The sequence below is a fragment of the Mustela nivalis genome (assembly GCF_964662115.1).
Source record: "Mustela nivalis genome assembly, chromosome: 8".
NCBI lineage: Eukaryota > Metazoa > Chordata > Mammalia > Carnivora > Mustelidae > Mustela > Mustela nivalis.
In genome coordinates, this window is record NC_139027.1 from 66,102,867 (window position 1) to 66,124,332 (window position 21,466).

Genomic DNA, 21,466 nt, shown 5'->3' on the forward strand with positions numbered 1-21,466 from the left:
CTGTGAAAAATTAATGAGCAAAGTTCCCCTGGGCTCTGTTCTTGGTAACTGGCTGCAAGGAATTTCTCCACTCCCCACATCCTCTTTCTGGCTCCTGTCCATCCCTCCCAGCCTCTGAGCAGCTGATGGAAACGTGGACACCTCCCTCCAAGGGCTGAGAGCAGGGTGTTGTTAGAAAGGAAGAGGGCTTTGACCTTTGAACGTGGCCCTCCACACTTTCTAGGAGCAAGGGATTCCAGTCAGAAATTAAGAGGACAGGTTCCCACAGGCAGAGATCGCACCCGCTTCTGGGCATCTCAAGAGAGGGGGAGGCAGGCAGGGCGGGAAGCAGAGCCTCACAGGCCCTCACAGGGAACCCCGGGGCCACATTACCCGTGGAGAGGTTCTGCAGCACGCCGGCCGCCGCCGTGTGGAAGATGATGTCCGCGCCGTCATTCAGGTAATGCAGGTTGTTGCGACAGTCGAACCCCCTGTAGCCAAACACGTGGTCGAGAGCCAGCTCCTACATTCCCACACACAGATGACAGCGGCTCTCAGAGGGAGCAGGGGCAGGGCCACAGGCCCACGCTCCGGGGGCAGCCAGTCCCTTACCTCATGGGAACCGCGCGGCTGGTTAGACAGCCAACTCTGGCTTCTGGTCTAGCGAAAGAGAAAACGCAGCCCTTTCTTTAGTTCCCTGAAAGGCTGGGGGACAAGGCTCACATATAGAGTTACGGAGAGTTTTCTGAATAGGCTAGATAAGCTTCCAGGCTCTCCAGGTGAGTCCAGGCTTACTGATTTGATGTCCTACAAAGGTCCCCTGGAAGTTTTGTGTCTGTGCCTTGGCAGGCATTCTTTATGGTGGTGGGGGGTGCAGAATGGTGGCCCAGGGGTTTGCTTTGATTCCCACAAACACCACTGGGCCTGGCAGAGCAGAATATCCAGGCAAATGCCATGCTCCTTCTGTTGCCTGGTGCTTGCCCTACAAGGTTTCTACATCATTTGCATTTTTTTTCAACAACCAGATACTGTTCTGGGTTTATAGTCTTTTTCTTCTTTTCATCTCGTCTTCCGTGACAAAGAGCAGCGGCTGATTAAGATCAGATCAGTTATTAATGCAATTTGACATGCACACGTACTGTTGGCAGCTCTTCTGTGCCAGGTGCGGTGCTGGGGAAGTGGGACACAAGAGTCCCTTTCTCTACGTCCCCTGATTCTAGGTTCCCTGACCTCTCTCTCTAAAGCTCATCAGTTGCAAACATCAGATTAATTGTCCTAAAATACCATAACCCCTCCTTACTCCAGAACATTCACTGACTTTCACTGCCTGTGGGATGAAGCTCAAATTCCTAAGCTGGCATAGTTACCCCCACTCACACAAGCCCTGTGCCCCTTGGTCCAGCTGAATTTCTATTTAGCCCACTTATCATGAGCTTTCCTATCTTTATGGTTTTGCTTTTTGAAATCTCTCTTGCCTAGAGAGCCCTTCTCTCTAGGCCTCCTCCCACCCTAATGTGACCCCCAGAAGCTGCAGGTATGGCATGTGACCCCTCATCCTGGTGGACATTGAGTCAAACAGGGCTAGTCAGATTGTTTCTCCCGGGAATTTAGAATTGAGGACACTGCTAGGTTTGGCTGTCTAAGTGAGGAGATATAAGCTCAGGGGCTTGGTCATACCCATCATCTACCAAAATAGTTCAAGAAGTCTGCAGAAAAAGGGAAGGATGCATCAGACATACAGGGCCCTGATGGGCAGCAAGAAGCACCATTTTGGTTTATGGTGGCTTCTCAGCTTCCGGATGCTGTCTTTTCCTAAAGCTCAGCTGCATCTTCTGACCTGTGCTCTGTTCCATGATAAATCCCTCCAATTAGTTCTCCTTTTCCAATAAAAAACAATTTAAGATGGACTCTTCTGTCCTTAGTGAGTTCACAGTGTGCTAGGAGGGAGAGATGAGTGAGAAATAACGGTGATAGCATGTGTGACAAGGACTGTGGATAAGGGGCGTGTGTGTGAGGGAGTGTAGGAGGGTTTAGGATGAGGAGAATTAGGAAGATCGCACATAGGACATGCCAGAGAAGAGCTTGGAAGTCCAAGGTGTGGGGAGGGGAGAAGAGGCGCCTTCTAAAACATAGGAGCCTGAGGGTCACCCCAGTGTTAGAGAACATTAAGTTACAGGTTTGGGAGCTGGAAATTTGAAGTATGGTGGCAAATCACAGGTACTGAAGCTGGAAGAGGGTCCTGTTTGAGGTTTTGAAACCACGCACTTGAATCCCCCAGGGAAGTATGGGAAACTTCTGGGTCTTAAAGCTATTGCATTTTAGAGTGTGAACACTGTGGGCACCAAGACATGTGTCAGAAAGGGAGGCGACTCTGAAGGCAGAAACAACAGCTAGGAGGCTCCTCTTAGAAAAGAGCAGGTCCACAGAGTGGCAATCCTCAAGTAGGAACAACCAAGTTCAAATCTCTGCTTCCTGGCTTGGAGAACTTGGGCATGGGGCCTAATCAGTCACTTAACTTCTGGGAGCTGGTGTTCTCATCTGTGAAATGAAAATAACAGTACTACCTTTCTCCCAGGTAGGAGACGTGCATGAAATACGTCTCAGGAAGTACTTACACAGTCCCCGGCTCATTGCGAGAGCTCACGCAACGTCAGAGACACTAATAAGCCCCCTCTTCCCCCCTGAGGGAAGACTAGGTCTGATGTAAGGGAGTCAGGTTCGAAGGACATGGGACATTTGCAAGTTAGTACTGACAAGACCTGGTGACAGGGCTGAAGAAACACGACCCAGTGGGTGAGAGTTCCTGGGATCAGGGCCACAGTGCCATGCAGGAGGGAGAGAGACAAGAGCGACCCAGCAGGTCCATTCAGGTTTACTAGAAGGTAAACGCAGATGGGCCTGCACAGATGGTGATGTCCACCAGGCAGGCCTTACAACACTGATATCAGATTAAAAACAAAAGTTTAACCTCCTTACCTCAACCAGTTTCTTTTTTTTGGTGATATTGTTCTTCTGGAGTTTCTCAGGCTGGGGTGCTGCTCGGCTAACTGGCGGTCTGGAACAGAGAGTAACAACAAAACAACCCCCAAACATGGTGTTGAACCAAAGGCAGCAAGGCTGCCCCTCCAGTGAGCTCAGCTAAGGCCAGTGCCAGGGTCTCCTCCTCCTTCCCCCACTCAGCAGACCCTCCACCTGGGTTTTCTGTGTTCTGCTCCCTCCTTTGCTCCCCGAGAAATGGTAGTTTCTGACATTTGGGGTCCCACACAATGGGGCCTGGATTTAGAGGCACTGAGGTGGGCTTCCCCACACCTAAAGCATCGTAGTCTGGAGTTGGGCTTTCTACCTCCAGGGAGCCAGAGGGGCTGATTTTCAAATGAAAGAGGAGCCTAAGAACGAAAAGGAAGAGGCTGTGCTTCCTGAACCCCCCAGCCATTCTCCAGGCAGCGATGCACCTATGTTGTTCAGAATTAGGTGGTCAGAGATCATGGCCTGGTGTGAGGTGTGGGACTCACAGTCAGGCTTGGGAATGGGCCCAGACGGCCGAGTGCCCAGGTCATTCTCGATACATAAAAGGACAAGTGAGAAGTACAGGGGTAGAAGGCAGAAAGAACCTGCACTTGGCCCTCTACTTCAGGGTTATGGCTTATACCTTAAACTGCTACCGTCATCCCAAAGTTTGCTTTTCCCCCCTCAGTTATGGCTCTGGGCCTCCAAATTTAGTGAAGAGATTTTATGATGGGGTAGGCTCTCCACTCTTACACAAGCAGACCAACATTTTGTAATGTGGGGTTCCCTTAACTCAGACTTCTTGGGGTGAGGAAATGGGGAGGGGAGAAGCCTGTCGCAGCTCCTGCCACAGGTTCCAAATCTACCAGTTACTGCTCATGGGCTACGCAAAGAGAAAAGATTACCTTGATCCCCTTGGAAGCAGCAAACAAAGCCAAGTGAGAAACTTAGTACAGTTTAGAGCCGCATTAGCAATCGCCTCATTCATGCACAAGCATTATCTGAGTGAACAGACATTCCTGTGTGGCACAAACCATGCTTCCCGGGCATGCCAGCAAAAACTAAAACAGAAATGAAAGAGTGCACCAGTCTACAAATTCAGAAAGCTCATACCCTGGCGTCTCTGGGCAAACTCTGCACTAAAGCGCCTACAGAATAGGGAGAAAAAAGGAAGCCTTGTCAATGCTTCCCGCACACTCTCTGTGACTTTGCGAATGCGCCCGGGGACTCTGCTTGGGTGAGAGTGTGCTGGGGGAAAACTTGTGCTCAGAAACACAATCACATCCTTCTGGATGTCACGGGGAGTTATGCACAAAGGACGCTTTGTTTCCGAATTGAGTTCGACTCATAATTTAGCCTAATAATTCCCAGGGTTTCTTGGTAGGGCCGCTTGCCTGCTGGAACAGCTTGCATTTTTGTGCTGGGGCAAAACAAGTTACCTTTATTTTCTGAGAAACTCTTCGATCAAAACAGGTTATGTAATCATAAGTGATAATTGGACCAAATGGTATTATTATCTGCGCTGAAGAATAGGGAGCGAGCACATCTCTGCACAACGACACCCCCGGCTGATGTCATTTGCTGCCAAATTGAGCAAAACGGGGAGGCTGGGGGCACGCCAGTTCTTGCAATTAGACACTTCCTTCACATTAATTATCACTTCCTAGGACATCTGCTCTTTCTTCTGTTTTAGTGGGACTTTCAAATGAAATCCGTGGGTTTCTTCTTTCACCTAAGAATGTTCGTGTGTGACAGAAGCAAGCCGAGGTCTGAGATGGGAGCAGGAGGACGCTGGGGCTGCAGCGGGGTTCAAAGGCAGAACTTGTGATTGAACGCAGGGCTCGTTTTTGGGGTACACACAGGTTGTATAATATGCTCCATATTATACAGTGTATACAGAGTAGGCATACAAGCACAGACACTGCGCATTTATATATACACGAGCTTGTATATATATATATATAACATAGAGGCAATCCGATGCTGTTTTTCACCTTGACTTTCAGTTAAAAACTGAAAAGTAAAGCAATCTCAGAATGTTTCTTTCTTATTTCACAAGCATATGGTTATAGCTGTATTGCTTCACAACTGAAGATGAGAGGGGCAAAAGGAAGAAACCTGCATGGTGGCAAATTCAGCGGATTGTAAGTATAGACCCTTGGCGGCTGTGTATTCTGCATGAATGCTTAGTACTGGATGCTCATCGAACACCTGGGCTTTTCCAGAGTGCTGCGAATACTTACTTGACAATTCCCTGCCTCCAAAGGAAAGCAAGTTAAAACACAATACAAGCATTAAAGGCTTCTTTCCAGGCATCTATAAACAGTGTTCGTAACATCAGACGTGGGAGGAACTGCCAAAAATCTCAAACGCAGCCAAAGGCTGGAGGTTTGGCATTCTTCAGCAGATCTAAATCCTTCCAGATTCAGATTCCATCGGAAATGTGACTCTGAAAAGCTTTGCTGAGGTGGGAAAGAGTAGGGTGCATGAGAACATTCACTCACTTTTCAGTCCAATAAACTCTTTAGAGCTGGCTGTCCCAGCTGGCGCTCAGGACGGGAGAGCCAGGAAGGGAGTGAGTACAGAGAGGAGACCCGGGGAGGGGAAGAGCCTGTGGGGAGTGGGGCAGGTGGTGGGATCCCAGAGGGGGAGAGAGGAGACACAAAGGGACCTCTGGGGGCAAGTGGAACTTTGAAGTCACTCAGAGAAACAAAGAAGAGTTTCCACTGGGCAAGAGACTTGAGGGAGACTGACAAAAGAGCAAACGAATTAATCAGGAGAGAGGACAATGGACAGGCTTGAGCTCTGAGAGAGCAGAAGAGAAACTTTGCTGAGGAAGAGAGAACACTGGCAAGAACCCAAGGAGAGGCCTGTGGCCTCGAGCACCTGCCTGGGTGTTAAGTATTGAGGCAGCCATGTTCTTGTTCGGCCCTGGGGGTGCAGGCTGCAACCCCCACCCATGCCGATGGGTAGTCCCTACACACAGGCCCGTGACCTCCATGGAAATGGCACATTTGGGCAGCGAAGGACCATGAGACGGTCAATCAGTGCTGCAATCCTGTCATCTGGTAGCTTGGCTGCCAAAGAGAAAGCTTAGGCTCACTTGGAGATGTATGGGATCTTCCTGACACAAGATCTCACCCACGGAGAGCCCCCCAGAGGTGGCCGGGGCAGTGTTTGCCCCTCCTTGCCCCCTCCACCACCGGGTGCTGCTAGAGCAAAGCACATGGTGACCTGAGGTGTGCAGGAGAGGGCTCTGAACCAAGGCTCTCAGGGAGGCATCTGAAATGACAGAAGACGTGAGGAAAATCAGTCGCACACACCCCCCCCCCCTCCCGCCCTGGATGAGCACAACATGACAGCCAACTGGGGAGTGAGGCTCAGAAAGCCGGGAAGAAACAAAGTTGTTGCAAACAGCTGCTATAAAGAGAGGTGTGGGTGTGGAGAAAAATCAGCTACATTTAGCCAAGTAATGCAAGTTTGGAATTGTTTTCGGTGTTGTTAATCAGACAATGTTCAAAGGGTCCTTGGAGGAACATAGCTTTCTTCAGATTCCAAGATGTGCCATAAAATGGGCCAAGAGTTTTTGAAATGTCTTGGGAAACTAAACTACTTTTGGTCCTTTTTGGTGGGAACCAGCAGATGATCTGCAAGCCGTTCAGCATCGTCCTCCAATGAGATCTATCAGTCCACGTGTGGCCTTCGGGTACTCATGCTAAATTGTGTTCGCACCTATGCATTTTTCTGGGAGAAATGAGGCATATCTTTAGCATATTTTCAAAGACATATGAGATTTGAGAGAGAGAGAGATTAAGAACCACGCTCTCAGATAAATCCAGATTGAGGAAAATTCCACAAAGCCATGGGAGCTCTCCATTATCAAAATAAAAGAAGCTGGATTCTGTTAAATATATTCCTCTGTCTTCCAGAGCCACCTGTAGAGCTGTTCAGTGGTGACCTGGAGTGGAAGGGAGAGAGTCCGACAGGAGAATTATGGGATGCCCTGAGGGAAGCTGGCCAACTTCAAAATGCTTTGGATTGAAGACTATAACACAGCTCCTCCTCCTCTGCCATTTTTTTTTTTTTAAACAAAAGTGGGGATATAATCCCATACTCGATTGCTTTAAGTGAATCCCAATTTATTTGGGTGAAAAATGGAAGGCATAAAGAATAGAAAGGAGGGAACTTTGAGTAAAGTGGGCAGACTATTGAAGAGGCCACTCCCACAATCCAAGGGAAGGATGATGAAGACCTAGACTAAAGCAGTGGTTGCAGAGAAGGAAACAAGGGGAAGTTTAAAGAAATACTGGCAAAGTAGACTTCAAGAACTTTTTAAGTATTTAGTCTAGGGGTTGAAGGAGGAAGAACAATTCAAGTGGAATACCAGTTTTCTGCCTGGGCACCTGGGTGGATGGTGGTACCAATGACTGAGCCAAAAGGAGAAGAGTCATGACAAAAGATGATGAGCTCCCGTGTGGCATGTTAAACTTTGGACATCTGTGGGCCGGAAGCTCAAAAGAGAGGTGGGACTCAGATCCCTCAGCCAATGGGTGGAATCCATGAGATTATCATGAAGAGAGTGGGAAGCCTGAGGACCAATAGCATGTGAATGGCTAGAAGTGGGGGCCAGACATGGGACACCAAGAAGAAATGATTGAAGAGGTAGGAGGAGGGCCAGGAAAGATGGTTTCTAAAAAGTAAATGAGAGAAGAATGGCTATAACTTCACTATCCAACATAGTATCCACTGGCCACAAGCATTGCATCCAAATTAAGACATGCTATAACCATAAAATAAACACCAGGTTTTGAAGACCCAGTAAAAATAATTTTTAAAAAGAAAATAAAGTGACTCATTAATAATTTTTATGATTACACGTGGGATAATATTTTTAATATAGTGGGTTAAATAAAATACATTATTAAAATTAGTTTCACCATCTCTCTTAACTTTTTAAATGTGATTAGTAAAAAAAAAAAAAAAAAAAATCACCTATGTGGCTTGCATTGTATTTCTACTGCACAATGCTACTCTAGAAGAAACACGTTCTTCCTTTTAACAAGACAAAGAGGTTTGGGAATCTGAAAGTCACCATATCAGTAGAATGGCAGGGACAGAAGGCTGACTGGTAGAATGGGCTAGCGAGTGAAGGAGAGATTTGGGAAAGCCTGGATGAGAAGAGGGAAGGGGAAGGAAGGTAGGGGCAAGGATATGTATGTAAGTGTCTAAGATCAGTCAGAAGATTTACTTATTTCCCAAAAACAGTTTGGTGGGGAGACTAGAATGCATTTCTTGGCTGAGGACATGGATCTAGTTTGGGGGGAGTGGCAAAAGAGATACAGGAGAGAAAGGCAATGATCAGGGAGCACGGATGGCTGGGAGGCTGAGGTCTAAGCACCAGCTGAGGGACCAGCCTTGAATAGAAAGAGGAACGTCATCCCTCTGAGAAGAAAGGAAGTGAACGGTTTACATGGGGTGAAGGATGGGAAGCAAAACAGAGGAGAGAAAAAGAAGTGCCAAGATGGAGCTTATGCTCAGTAGCTTCTGTTTTCTCCATGAAGTAGGGTAGAAAAGCCATGCCCCAAGAGTGGAGGGTGTGGGCAGGAGAATGAGTAAGGGACAGAATTGTCTTTGACTATGGAGTGGCTGGCAGAGGGAGCCAACCAAAGACAAGACTGAACATGAAGGAGCAGTGGAGAGGGCCTCAGTGCCCCTGGCGACATGAACTCTGGTGAGGGCAATCTGAGCTAGTGTGATTTTCTAGTCAGAAGAATGGAGGTATGTGCTGTAGGGGAAATACAGGCGTGAAGAACCAAGAAGCTGGAAAAGTGGTATTGAGGCAGACAAAACAATGAAGCCAGGAAGAGCTGATGAACCTAGAAAAAAATGGAGGTATTAAGGCATCTAGGATGCTTTAATGAGGATTAAGATTAGGATTACTGGGAATGAGAAATCTAGAGTGGAGAAGTTTAAGTCACTGATGGAGAGGGGAGCTACTAGTGATTCTGTACCCTATGGCTGGCAAGAGCTGAGGTTAGTCAGTCGACTGTTAGTGGAACTCCTCTGAGACAGGAAGCTGGTAACTGACAAGGAGAGGAAAGGGGAAAAGATGGCAGAGTATGACGGAAACTTCAAAGGAGGGGGTGGGGCTGGTTAAAGAGTGAGCCAATATGCTTTACAAACACCTACAAAACACCAGAGCGCCCCATACTTAACAGTCAGGGATGCTGTTTCAAGGGGCACGAATCATGCACCCCAATAACTGCTTCTGTGAACACCTCCCCAGGTGCCATATCACAACCACACACCAAAAGAAAAAGGGAGGATTACAAGCCTGGTAGTGCCATTCCCTCCACATCGAGATCTGAGAGATGCTCAGGGATTTGACAGAAATAGCTGCACCCTAACCCTGCCACTGTCCTGTAAGGGACTCTCCGTCTCCTCAGAAAATCGCTCACCCACATGTGATGCGTTGTGTAGCTCCATGAGTCAACTGATTACAGTGTAAGTAGGATTTTCTGGGTGTATTACTCTTTCAAAAAAATCACTCTACCTCTGCACATTTTTTAATGATAAAAAGTGAATAAACTATGCTCTAAAGAATGGCAGGTTTAATTTCTAAAATTATCAGTTATAGAGAAGTCATTATTTTGCTTCAAACAAGACATAAAATCAAGAGAAGTGAATAAGGGAAATAATTTCTGAAGGTAGCATTAAATTCCCTTTAAAAAAAAAAAACAATTTTTCAGCAGAGCTATACAGGCAAGCCATAGGCCTCTGAAATTGTTAATTTCAGCATTCTGGGAATTTAATAGACACCATAACTTCACATCCTCTCACATTGTTAAAGAACAGGAAACTTGCTACCTTCTACCTACTCAGACCAGCCGGGAGTGCAGAACTCAGCAGAACTAAGGGGTGGAATAAAGAAAACTCAGCCTAGAGAGAAATGCCCTGGAAGAGCAGGGACACTCCTTGCCCTGTTTGCCCTGCACACATGCAATCGCTGTCCCTGTGTGAGCGCTGAGCCTGGCTTATACACAACACACAGGCAACAGCGAGTCTCCTAAGAACGAACTCTCAGGCTCTTTAAGGTCAATCCATTATCATATATGGGATAGAAACGGAGAATTTGAGGCTCCTTCCCATTTATCAGAACAAGCTTCAAGATAGGATGTGGTGGGTTTGACAGATCTCCAAGTGGTAACTTCGAGGGTGAATTCAGAAGCACCTGTTAGCAAGACCGTCCATTCTTAGCAGCTCTTACAATCTGAGCTCACAAAGCAGCTACTGATCAGTGATGACAAAGGACCTCTGTGAGCCCAGGGGGAGCGAGGAAAGGGAAGTGCCAGGCTGTTTGTTCGTTGATTTCCCCATGGAGGGGAGCACTGTCCTGATTCACCAAGCTTGTCATGCCTTGGGCAAACTTGAAATGGGCAATGACTGATTAAATACAGCTTAAAAAACAAAACAAAACAAAAACACAAACAAAAAGAAACTGGTTTCTCTCCCTGAACATAGCAGAAAGGTTAGAAGAAAAATTTGACATTACCTAGAGATGATGGTTTCTTTCAATTCAGGGAAATCTAGCTAATCTTTGCAATATTTTTACACTTTGCCACTTGTGAGCATGTTCTTTGTTTCACTGTAAATCCGTGGACAAAGCAGCTTTGGATGAAAAATAGGTGTGATGGCTACAATAACACAGACTTTTCTTTTCCAATTCTTTTTGCCTTGGGTTATTTAAGTAGTTGTAAACCAAACAGACATTTAATTCCTAATGGACAGATGGTAAGAAGATAAAAATCTTTAACTGAGCGGGCAATCCCATACCAGATTCTACATGGGTCACACCGTGCCCACCAAAGATGAGACCACCCATGGAGACTACCAAAATGAAGGTAACCGTGGTTGCTGACCAAGAATGGATCTGTGGACATTTTGAGGACAGATGAATATATTTCAATATTAAGAGAAGCAGGCTCAGTAAATTCACCCATTCATCTACTCATTGGAAAATAGTTGTTTACTATGTACTGAATGCACAGCACTACGTCAGGCACACAGGGAGAACCGGGACAGCACAGTGCTGACCCTTGAGGCACTAAGAGACTCACGTATCATGCTTAGCGAAATAAGTCAAGCAGAGAAAGACAACTATCATATGATCTCCCTGATATGAGGAAGTGGTGATGCAACATGGGGGCTTAAGTGGGTAGGAGAAGAATCAATGAAACAAGATGGGATTGGGAGGGAGACAAACCATAAGTGACTCTTAATCTTACAAAACAAACTGAGGGTTGCTGGGGGGAGGGGGGTTGGAAGAAGGGGGGTTGGGGTTATGGACATTGGGGAGGGTATGTGCTTTGGTGAGTGCTGTGAAGTGTGTAAACCTGGCATTCACAGACCTGTACCCCTGGGGATAAAAATACACGTTTATAAAAAAATAAAAAAGTTAAAAAAAAAAAAAAAAGAGAGACTCACAGACAAAGCTGACAATCCAGTGGAACTTAACTATCTTGATACCATGGACCAAGATAGTGGTGGCTGTTAATTTGGGGCTGAAACAAAAACCAAGTTCCTTTAATGTTTCTTTTATAAATCTATGGTGTATAGTTTTCTTTATAGGATTTTCTTTTTGCCTAAGTTCATAAATCTGGATAAACCAAATCAGAAGAGATAGAATCAAGTAGGAGAAGATCGATTTTAAGGCCTTCCCCATTCAGCTGTAAGCCCAACTTAGGAAAAGTTTTGCAAAACCCTAGAGCTAGAGTGCAAGCTGGAGGTCATTTGGTGCTGGGACCCAACTGTTCAGAGATGAAGAAACCAACATTTATAAAGGGCTCAGAATCTGCTTCTAATTGTGGACTGGTAAAAGCTTCTTGGTTTCTCAAGGAGCATATGGCATAGATTGATGGTTAAAAATGTACCAGAGGGACTAAAATATTCACGTAGGAGTATGCACAGACTCCTCCTTCATAATCCCCTGCTAAGAATAACCCTGGCAATGTCGCCCCAGCATCTCCTCATACTGGGGAGCTAAGATGGATGAAGGGTGACATAACTTTGCACACCATGGAGGACTGGGAGAGGGATTCTGCTCAGGACAAGTATGCCCCTCATACTGTTTCGGGGTGCCCAAACTGCCCTCTTCATAGTGGAACTCTACGGAGATGGGAAGGAGAGTGTCACCCTTCAGGATCCTGATTTACTTGTAGGTCCCCAAGTGGGGTTACTGAGAGATCCTGAGAGGTTGATGGCTGGGGTCAGTCAAATGTGGGTGAGTAGTGCAGGGCACCACTGGTGCCTGGGAACAAGTCCCTGTATGTGGGGACTCCTGGAGGCACCATTCATCCATCCACACGGAAGGAAGCTCACAGCACATATGAATGAGCAATGACCAGAAGAGCCTGGTCCCCTGAATCACCCATGTCACACAGTCCTTGCTAGAAAAAGGGGATAGTTAGTCTCAGTGCCACAGAGATTAGGATTAAGGGCTGTTGTTTGGAATTGCCTAAAGGCAGAAGCCGGGGGGTAACTGACATGAGAGCTAGAAAATTGGCCAGGGGTGCCAAATTATTAGAGGAAGAAATTTCCAAACTGGATTATGGATATAATGACCAGATGCCAACAAGATCTCAGACTTTGATACCTAGCCCATGGATATCAGTGACTAGAAATGAACCTAAACCTTGTTAAATTGTTAAGGAGTTTATTCACTCAATCAATATCATTTTCTGAGTGCTGGCACTGTTATCAGATTCAGAGAAAAGGCACTGTATCAGAAATTTTGCTTTCACAGAGTTGACATCTTAGCTGCGGGAGAGTGGCTTTATGAGAATCTCCAAATCTGGCAAACAACAAAGGCCTGTGATTGCTCACCTCCTAAGGCCTCTAACAACAGAAGTGGGATTATAGAGCAAAGCCCCAAAAGGCCATCCTCCATGAAGCCAATCCCAGACTTGGCAAAAGAGAATAAGGACAAACAGAAGAATTTGGCAAGCACAACAGGTAGAGGAGAAGGATGACCAAGGACCCTATCCCACTGTGCTGGAGATAACCTCACACAACCTGAAAGACGGCATGCTGAGGCAAGATTCTGGTCAAGCCAAAGTCAGTTTCGCTAAGCTCATGTGAACATGTTGCAGTGTGTGAGAGTTGTTTTAGAGTGGCTATACCTTCTGAGCTGGCAGGCAGGCATATAGTCAGACGATCCTGAACACTTGGGTTTGTGTTTGGGGAGGATACAGACTGTTAAAAGATATAAAATAAGACCTCAGGAGAACAGTAAGGGGAGCCTCTTCTGTTTGGAAAAAGTTCTCATAAGTATGGGTATCTGTTTCATTGGGGTACTCTGGGGACTTGTGAAACCTTACCACTGGCTAAAAAAATGCTGTTAGTTCCTGCCTATGTAACCATGCTGATAGCTTGCCAATACTCCAAAATTAAAGAAGCTTTACATCTCTCACTTTTGTATTGTCATCTTTCCATCGTCGACACCACTGTCCTATTGTGATGACCAAGCAGATTGCTGTCAGAGTGAGATTAGTGCCAAGGACTCCTGCAGGCCCTTGCCAGAAAGCAACCAGCTACTTTCCAGACAAACACTGGACACCTATTGAGGTTTTAGATGTAAAAAGATGCCCCATGGGAGGAGCTGAATGTTGCTTTGACTTTCACTAAGTCAACCCTTGTAAAAGTTAGAGACTCCAGAATCAAAAAACAAGGGGAATTTAAAGATGCCAAAGGTTTCAAATGTTGGAGGTAATGGTAATAGCACAGTTGATATAAAATCCTGTCATTAACTAACCTTTGCTATAAAAAATGGCCAAAAATGGAGAATAATTTCAAATTAAAAACTTTAACTGTGGTGATTTCTACTTTAAGATACGTGAATTATCCCAACTAAGAAGAGCCCAAGATGAAGTAGCTTTATTAGTGAAATTTACCAAACATTTGAAGAAGAATTAACATGAATTCTTCTCCAACTCTTCTAAAAAAATCAAAAAGGAGGGAGCATTGCCAAACTCATTTTACAAGGCCAATATTATCCTGATATCAAACCTGATACCAAAGGACACTGCTGGAAACTAATAGGCCCATATCCCTAATGAATATAGATGCCAAAATTCTCAATAAAATACCAAAAACCTTTACTTAGCAGCACACTGAAAAGATCATTCACTATCACCAAGCGGGATTTATTCTATGGATGCAGGGAAGGTTCAAAATATGCAGACTATCAAGATGATACATCTCAACAGAATGAAAGAAAAGCATCATATGATCATCTCAATAGATGCAGAAAAAGCATTTGACAAAATTCAACATCCAATCATGAGAAAAACTGTTAACAAATTAGGCATAGAAGGAACATATCTTAACATGATAAAGTTCATATAGAACAAGCTCACAGCTAACATCATACTCAGTGGCAAAAGGTTGAAAGCCTTTCCTCTGAGATCAGGACTAAGACAAGGGTGACAATTCTTACAACTCCTATTCAACATAGTACTGAAAGCCCTAGTGAGAAACAATCAAGCTTGAAAAAGAAATAAAAGGTATCAGAATTGAAAAGGAAGAAGTAAAACTGTTTCTATTGCAGAAGACATGATTATATAGAAAGAAAATACTAAAGACTCTACTTGAAAACAACTAGAACTAACCAAAGAATTTTGTAAAGTTGCAGGATACAAAATTAACATACAAAACCCCAGTAGCATTTCTATATGCTGACAACAAATTTTCTGAAAAAGATGTGAAAAAAATGATCCCATTTATAATAGCATCAAAAATAATGTACTTGGAAATTATTTTAACTACAGTGGTGAAAATCTCTATGCTGGAAACTGTAAGATCTTGATGAAAGAAACTGATGAAGACAGAAAGAAATGGGAAGGTATCCCATGTTCATGGAATGGAAGAATTAATATTGCTAAAATGTCAATACCACCAAAATCCACCTATAGATTCAATGCAATCCCTATTTAAGATTCCAGCGGCTTTTACTATTATTATTATTTTTTTTTTACAGAAGTAGGAAAAAAGACTCCTACAATTTGTATGGAACCACAAAAGACCCCTAATAATTAAAGAAATCCTGAGAAAGAAGAACAAAGCAGGAGGTATGACACGTCCTGATCTCAAGCTAAACTATAAAGCTACAGTCATTAAAACAGCATGGTACTGGCATAAAAACAAATAGACAATTGGAACAGAATCAAGAGCCCAGAAATAAACCCAAGCATACATGGTCAACCCAATATTTGACAAAGGATCCAAGAATATTCAACTGAAAAAAGACAGTCTCTTCAATAGATGGTTCTGGGCTGATTAGATATTCACATGCAGAAGAAAGAAAATGAACCCATATCTGATTCCACTCTCAGAAATTAACTCAATGGATTAAAGACTTAAAAGTAAGACATGAAGCCTGGAAATTGCAAGAAAAAAACATAGCAACAAAGCTCCCTGACATGGGTCTTCGTGATGATTTTTTGGATATGACACCTAAAGCACAAGCAACAAACTAAAAAATAAACAACTGGGACTATAGCAAACTAAAAAGTTTCTGTGAAGCAAAAGAAACCATCCAAAAAGTGAAAAGATAACCTATGGAATGGGAAAAATGTTTGCAAACCATGTATCTGGTAAGCAGTTAATAATACACACGCATGTGCACACACACACACCTCATACAATCCAGTAGCAAAGGAAAAAAAAAACCCCAAAAACCTTAAAAAATGGGCTAACGGCCTCAAGAGACATTTCTTCAAAAAAGATATAGGACAGACCAATGAAAAGATGCTGAACCTCACTAGCATGAGAAGAATGCAAATTAAAACCACAATAAGATATCATCTCACACTGGTTTGGCCATCATCAAGAAGACAAGATAGATAGTGGATGTGGAGAAAGGGAACACTTGTGCACCTGTTGGTGGGAATGCAAATGGCTGCAGCCACTGTGGAAAACAGTATGGAGGTTTTTCAAGACATTAAAAATACAACTACCATATGATCCAGTAATCCCACATCTGGGAAATGTATCTAAAGGAAACAAGAACATGAACTTGAAAAGATCTTTGCACCCCAAAGTGTGCAGCACCATATCTGCAACAGCCAAGACACGGAAATAACCTAAGTGTCCCTCTAGGGCTAAAGATAAAGAAGATGTGGTACAAAAAGAGTAGAATATTAGCCATTAAAAACACAGGAAATCTGGCCATTTACCATAGGTTGTCATTTGTATATGGAATCTAAAACAAACAACCAAACTTGCAGAAAAAGAGACAAACTTAAGTTCACCAGAGGTGGAGGGGAAGGGTGAGGGGAACTGGAGCAAAGTGGTCAAAGGTATAAACTTCCAATTATAAGTTACAATATGCAAGTACTCGGGATGTGTGATATATAGGACAGAGAGTAAATCTTCAGAGTTCTCCTCTCAAAGACAAGGGATTTTTTCCTTCTTCTTCTTCTTTTTTTTTAATTTGTTGTTGTTGTTGTGTTTCTATGAGAGGATGGAGGTTAGATGAAGCTACTGTGGTGATATATTTCACAATATATGTTAATCAAACCATTATGCTGTCAGCCTTAAATTTATAAAGTGATGTTAATTATTTCTCAGTAAAACTGGGAAGAAGATAGAAAAAAAAGCTATATTGACATTTACCCACTACTGCATGATAGGGAAATGAAGAAAACATATGTGGGTACTAAATATTTCCCCCGACAGTAGCTCAATCTCGTAATTCTTTATCACTTAGGACAAAAACACTAAGGATGATATTCAAATTTAAAAGTGATTTTCTAATTATATTGTGGACCCCTCTCTGGAAAACAGTATTTAATTAAGACACAAGGCTAGCTTGATACAAGTGTATAAAAAGCTTTGTTTCTTGAAACTTTACAATGGGATTAAGTCCATGTTACAGAGCCAGGTCAAAGAGCAGACACCTAGCCTCCACACACCTAATCAAAGGAGCACCAGAACTATCAGTGTCATCAATTCTACCCTTAGGCATAATTCATCAGTAAACTACATTAAACTGGGGCTAAGGCAATACAATTTAGGGGATAAAAATGAACTCTTCTACCTCAGACATTTTCTTAAAGGGAGAGATGAGCTTCCCAGTCGGAGACAGGCAGGAGAGGTGACAGCAAGCCCAGCGTCCGGCTGAGGAAGGGGAGACACGCTTTAGCTCACTGGGGGATTCTGATTGCTGGCCCTAAGTTATGCAGCTTCTGAGGGGAGAAGGCAGGGGGAAGGGTTTGACCCTCTCCTTCTTCAAGTGAAAGGTGGAAAATATAATGTCATGAAGATAGAAACATAAAGGGTCAATTACCACATTCACTTCTCATCCCTGGACAGCCAGCCAACAGCTGCAAGTCTCAGTGCTACTAATAAAGGGCCTTGAATAACAGACCGTTACCTCAGGAGCCGCAAGAACGCAGCCCCTGAGCTAACCTGTGTGCCCACTTAGAGAGACAGAAGTTACTGGGTATGTTTATGTCAGTTTCCACAAAAATAGTTCACTTGGTACTTATTTTGTGTTTTTCATCACAGAGTTAGGTTTTTGTCTGAATGCACGTTCCAACTAAATATATCAAATAAAAATCTCCATCTTTCCCATTCCCCATGCATCAAGGGGAGGAAGAGATGGAGACAAGTGTGTCAAACAGGAGACATTTCAACATCAACTAGGAACCACAGCCCGACCACATGAAACTTGGGAGACCAATGGCTGATCAGCTCAGCTGGGTTTTACTAACAGACCACGTGCCACCTTTGGAGATATTATATATCCTATTTGTAAGTTACAAAAAGATGTCTTGGTGATCCACCTGTGTCACACTTACCTCATATCCAAAATTGGTATTGCACGGTAATTTAATCCATACAAAAAAATTGGGTATTGGCACTAGACATTTGTACAGCTCTAAGTTTCTAATTTGTTCTTTTTCTTCATGTGAAAATAAAATAAAAACCTCTGGAGATGGGCCAAAGATGTTCACATCTTATTTTTAAAGATGTGTAAAAATATAAAAATGTAATGTGACTATAAAACATCAATTTTAAAACATGGCCATTCTCAGTGTACTAATGTTTTCTAGAAGTTAATTCTTCTGACACCCCTGGACAAGGGTGTAAAACTATGGCCCATCAAAACTGATCCATTTAAAATTGCGTAGAGCTTTAAATGCTCTAATGATTCTTGATACTGATTTGGCTTTATTTACTGGTATCTTGAAATGACTGTATATATCCAAAGGCATTTATAAATGATAGTGATTACTGTTCCAACATTAAAATGGCCAGAGGTTCTTTTCTGTGATAGTAATACCAGTTTCCATTAGAAAAACAAACAAGCAAAATACGAAAGAAGTATGGGCAGGATATTTTCCACCCCTTCGTGTCTATTCCCCACCCTTCTCTGCTCCTGCTCTGAGCCCTTCATGGACAGGCTCTGACAACTGCATCAACAGGCGCTCTTGCCTTTCAGCTTCTGACTGGCTTCAGCTTGAGGAGCAACAGTAGAAGAGGGAAGGTCAGAGAAGAATGCAACTGGGGAATTTAATCCTCAGAGAGCTCCTTGCTGGGACTCTGGCCAGTGCCCTTTAACCTTCTTCCTCACGTATCAGCTCCTTAAGGCTGTCTGCTCCCATGGCTAATGCTCCCCACATCTGGGGAGCCATCAACCTTGGGACACAAGAGTGGTGGAGGGGCTACCCCATCCCTGTTGTTTTTCTTAATTCTGCCCACACCTTTGTGACCAATCCTTTCATTAAACGTTAAACTCTCCCCAAATTACTTCCTTTTCAGAGTGCTCTTGCTTTCCTGTGAGGGCCACAACTGACAGAAAGCTTAGGTCACACCTGAAAGACTAAGGTTATACCACTCACGGTACACTAATTCTAAGAAATTCTATCTAACATAATGGGTGCCCTATATTTTACATTCTTTGAAGCCAACCTCAGATAGCCACAGCCAAGAATCAAAACCAGAAAAGGAAAAGAAAACTTTCTCATCTTTTAGATGACACGATCCAATATAATCTTTAGAAATACAATAAATATAGTACGGCACATCAAAGCATGACAAAGGCCCTATTAAAACAAGGCAAAAAAGAGTTAAATTTAAAATATCAGTATACTTCATGATCTTTAAAAAAGTTGCTTTTCTTTTTCTTTTTCTATTTTAGGCCTACAACAATTTAAGTTACCTCCAGTAGTTACGGGGAACTAATGTGCACTTATAGAAACCAGATTCCATGCTGGGACAGCAAAACCAGTGCTGAGTATGGGACCGACCTCTTCTCAAAAACAAGGACAATTTTGGAAGTACACAATGGTATTGTGAAAAAGTCACATATAACAACCCAAAGAAAGGTCTGCTAAAGGCCACACAGTGACAATTTAAACATTAAACAATGACAACAATAACACCATCAGGATTGGCTGCACATAAAATGGTTATACTTCTGCCTCAAGAGACAAATAAAACCTATGCCTTTAAAAAGGAATATATACCAACAGCAACCAATTAACCAGTGCTCAGTTGATCATCAAAAAAACGAGGACAGAAAGAATGAAAAATGATTTTTCAAAAGAAAAAAGTGATTTGTTTCACTGATATGACTTAGAGTATCCAAATAGTTAGCAGTCTGAAATGTCAAAGTCCTTTCCCTGCTAAGTTGATGCCAACTCTTAGGCCAGAGGGTAAAGGACAAAAATGGAATTAGACGAACCTAAAAGCTTGGGACTTCTCAGTGATGTCTCTTAAAGTTGACCTTTCCTCCCTGTCTCACAGCGTGTACTGGTCATTGAGTGACCAAGCACAGAGCCAGTTTCTGGAAGAGACTGGGCGGAGTCTGGGGCAGAATGGCAGGGGCGGAGGAGGGGTAAGGATTCAATTCTTCTGCAGGAGTAACACAAGAGTTTCTGGTACCTGGCAGAATCTTTATCCCACAGGAGCATTGCTTATGTTCCAGGAGGAATTTGAAAGTCTAGGGGAAGCTGGTTCTTTTAGAAGATAGAGTGCTACCTCCTACTCTGTATATATCTTTAGATATATACAGAGTAACTTTTGTCATAACAAACACAGGCTTTACATCCTCTGACTGTTGACTTCTTCTAACATTCATATTATTGTAGAGTTGTACAAAGCATGCACATGGCAAAGGCAGGAGTCTGTGACTGTTCCAGCCGGCTGAGGATTATACAGATGTGGACCAGAGACAAAACGCAGAGACCCCTGCATTTTGTGTGTGTCTCTCTCTCCTTCTAAGTGGCGGTTTAAAAAACTATCCTCGTTCTGTCCTCTCCTCACCACTGTCTCTTTGGCATGTTAGGGTGGTCAACATTACTGTAAGTCACAGGACTATGAAGAGCTTCGTCTGAACCTGGAGAAGACTTCATAGCTCCCCGAGATCCTGGATGTGGGGCTGGACACAGTAACTGATTGAAACTCTTTGGGAGGGGCTAACTGTATTTTCAATCATTTCTGTGGGATAGTTTAAATTGCAGTATTTTAAGAGTGTGTATATGACAAGAAAAAGGTGGTGGGCAGTAGACACCTCCTGTTGTGGACTCATACAGAAATCCAATTCTGTTAACCACCTTGGACGTTTACTTCTGGTAGGGGTGATCACACTGCTCATTTATGGGTAGGATGTGACTACTTACCTAAACAGCCAATAAAAGGCTCATATTTTACAGATCACCAGTGATTGGTTCAAGGGTGGTCATGTGACCCACCAGAGCCAATAGTACATCATCAAACATTTGTAAGGATTTGTCAATCAGAGGCAGTTCTTTCCTGCTTGACTCTAAGCTTCAGGCACTGCAGTCATTTTGCTACTTGAATTGCAATAACCAGAGAAAGCAGAACTGAGCTATGGGGAGAGAACAGCAAGATCTGAGTTTCCCTATCATATGACACCTAAAGTCACCCTACCCCTGGATTTTCGGATGTGTCAGCCAATAGGTTCCTTTTGCTTAGGCCAGTGTGGGCTGGGTGACCTCCCTGAAACTGAAAGTCATCCCTCATAAATTAGAAAACAACATATCAACTTGGTGTGACCTTGGTAAAGTGGTGCAAGAAACTTCTAGTTCAAATATCTACTAGGGTAAATTGAAATTCAATTGGCCACCCATGTGTGACCTAGCATGACTGTGCAGTTTTCTCTGTGTGTTGCAATCTCATTGGCCACCTCTGTGTAGCCAGGCTCAACCACATGGCCTTTGCTCTATAAAAGTTAGTCTGTGAGGCTGGGAGGGGTCGCCTCTTTGTAAGAGACGGCCCCGACCTGTCGGTTTGATTCCCGATGCTTGGCACGAAATAAAGCTTTGCTTGACCTTCGCTCTGTATCAGTCTCGCTCCTTTGATTGTGGACCTAACATCTTACAGGCAACTCTAGTAATCTGGTGCTGAGCAAATTTCAGGGATTTTGTCACCTGATGAGTTCAGGAGAACTAAGAAC

The 21,466-nt window shown here is 43.7% G+C and overlaps 1 protein-coding gene across 18 annotated transcripts in view; it reads right to left on the reverse strand.

The window, feature by feature from the left end:
- EML6 (EMAP like 6) overlaps positions 1-21,466 on the reverse strand; it is a 278,846-nt gene that overhangs the window by 18,907 nt on the left and 238,473 nt on the right. For 5 of the 18 annotated variants that reach the window (XR_014314885.1, XR_014314888.1, XM_082743565.1 and 2 more), the window contains exons 29-31: positions 2,956-3,034; positions 592-639; positions 373-502 (exon numbers count right to left, since the gene is read on the reverse strand). Coding sequence is in view for 12 of the 18 variants with exons in the window: in XM_082743565.1 (XP_082599691.1) it covers positions 373-502; positions 592-639; positions 2,956-3,034 (257 nt within the window). In the remaining 6 variants the exon portion in view is untranslated. Of the gene's footprint in view, positions 1-372; positions 503-591; positions 640-2,955; positions 3,035-3,901; positions 4,047-5,044; positions 5,244-17,076; positions 17,161-21,466 lie in introns of those variants that run through there. The other 13 variants (XR_014314884.1, XM_082743567.1, XM_082743566.1 and 10 more) reach the window with 9 other exon arrangements.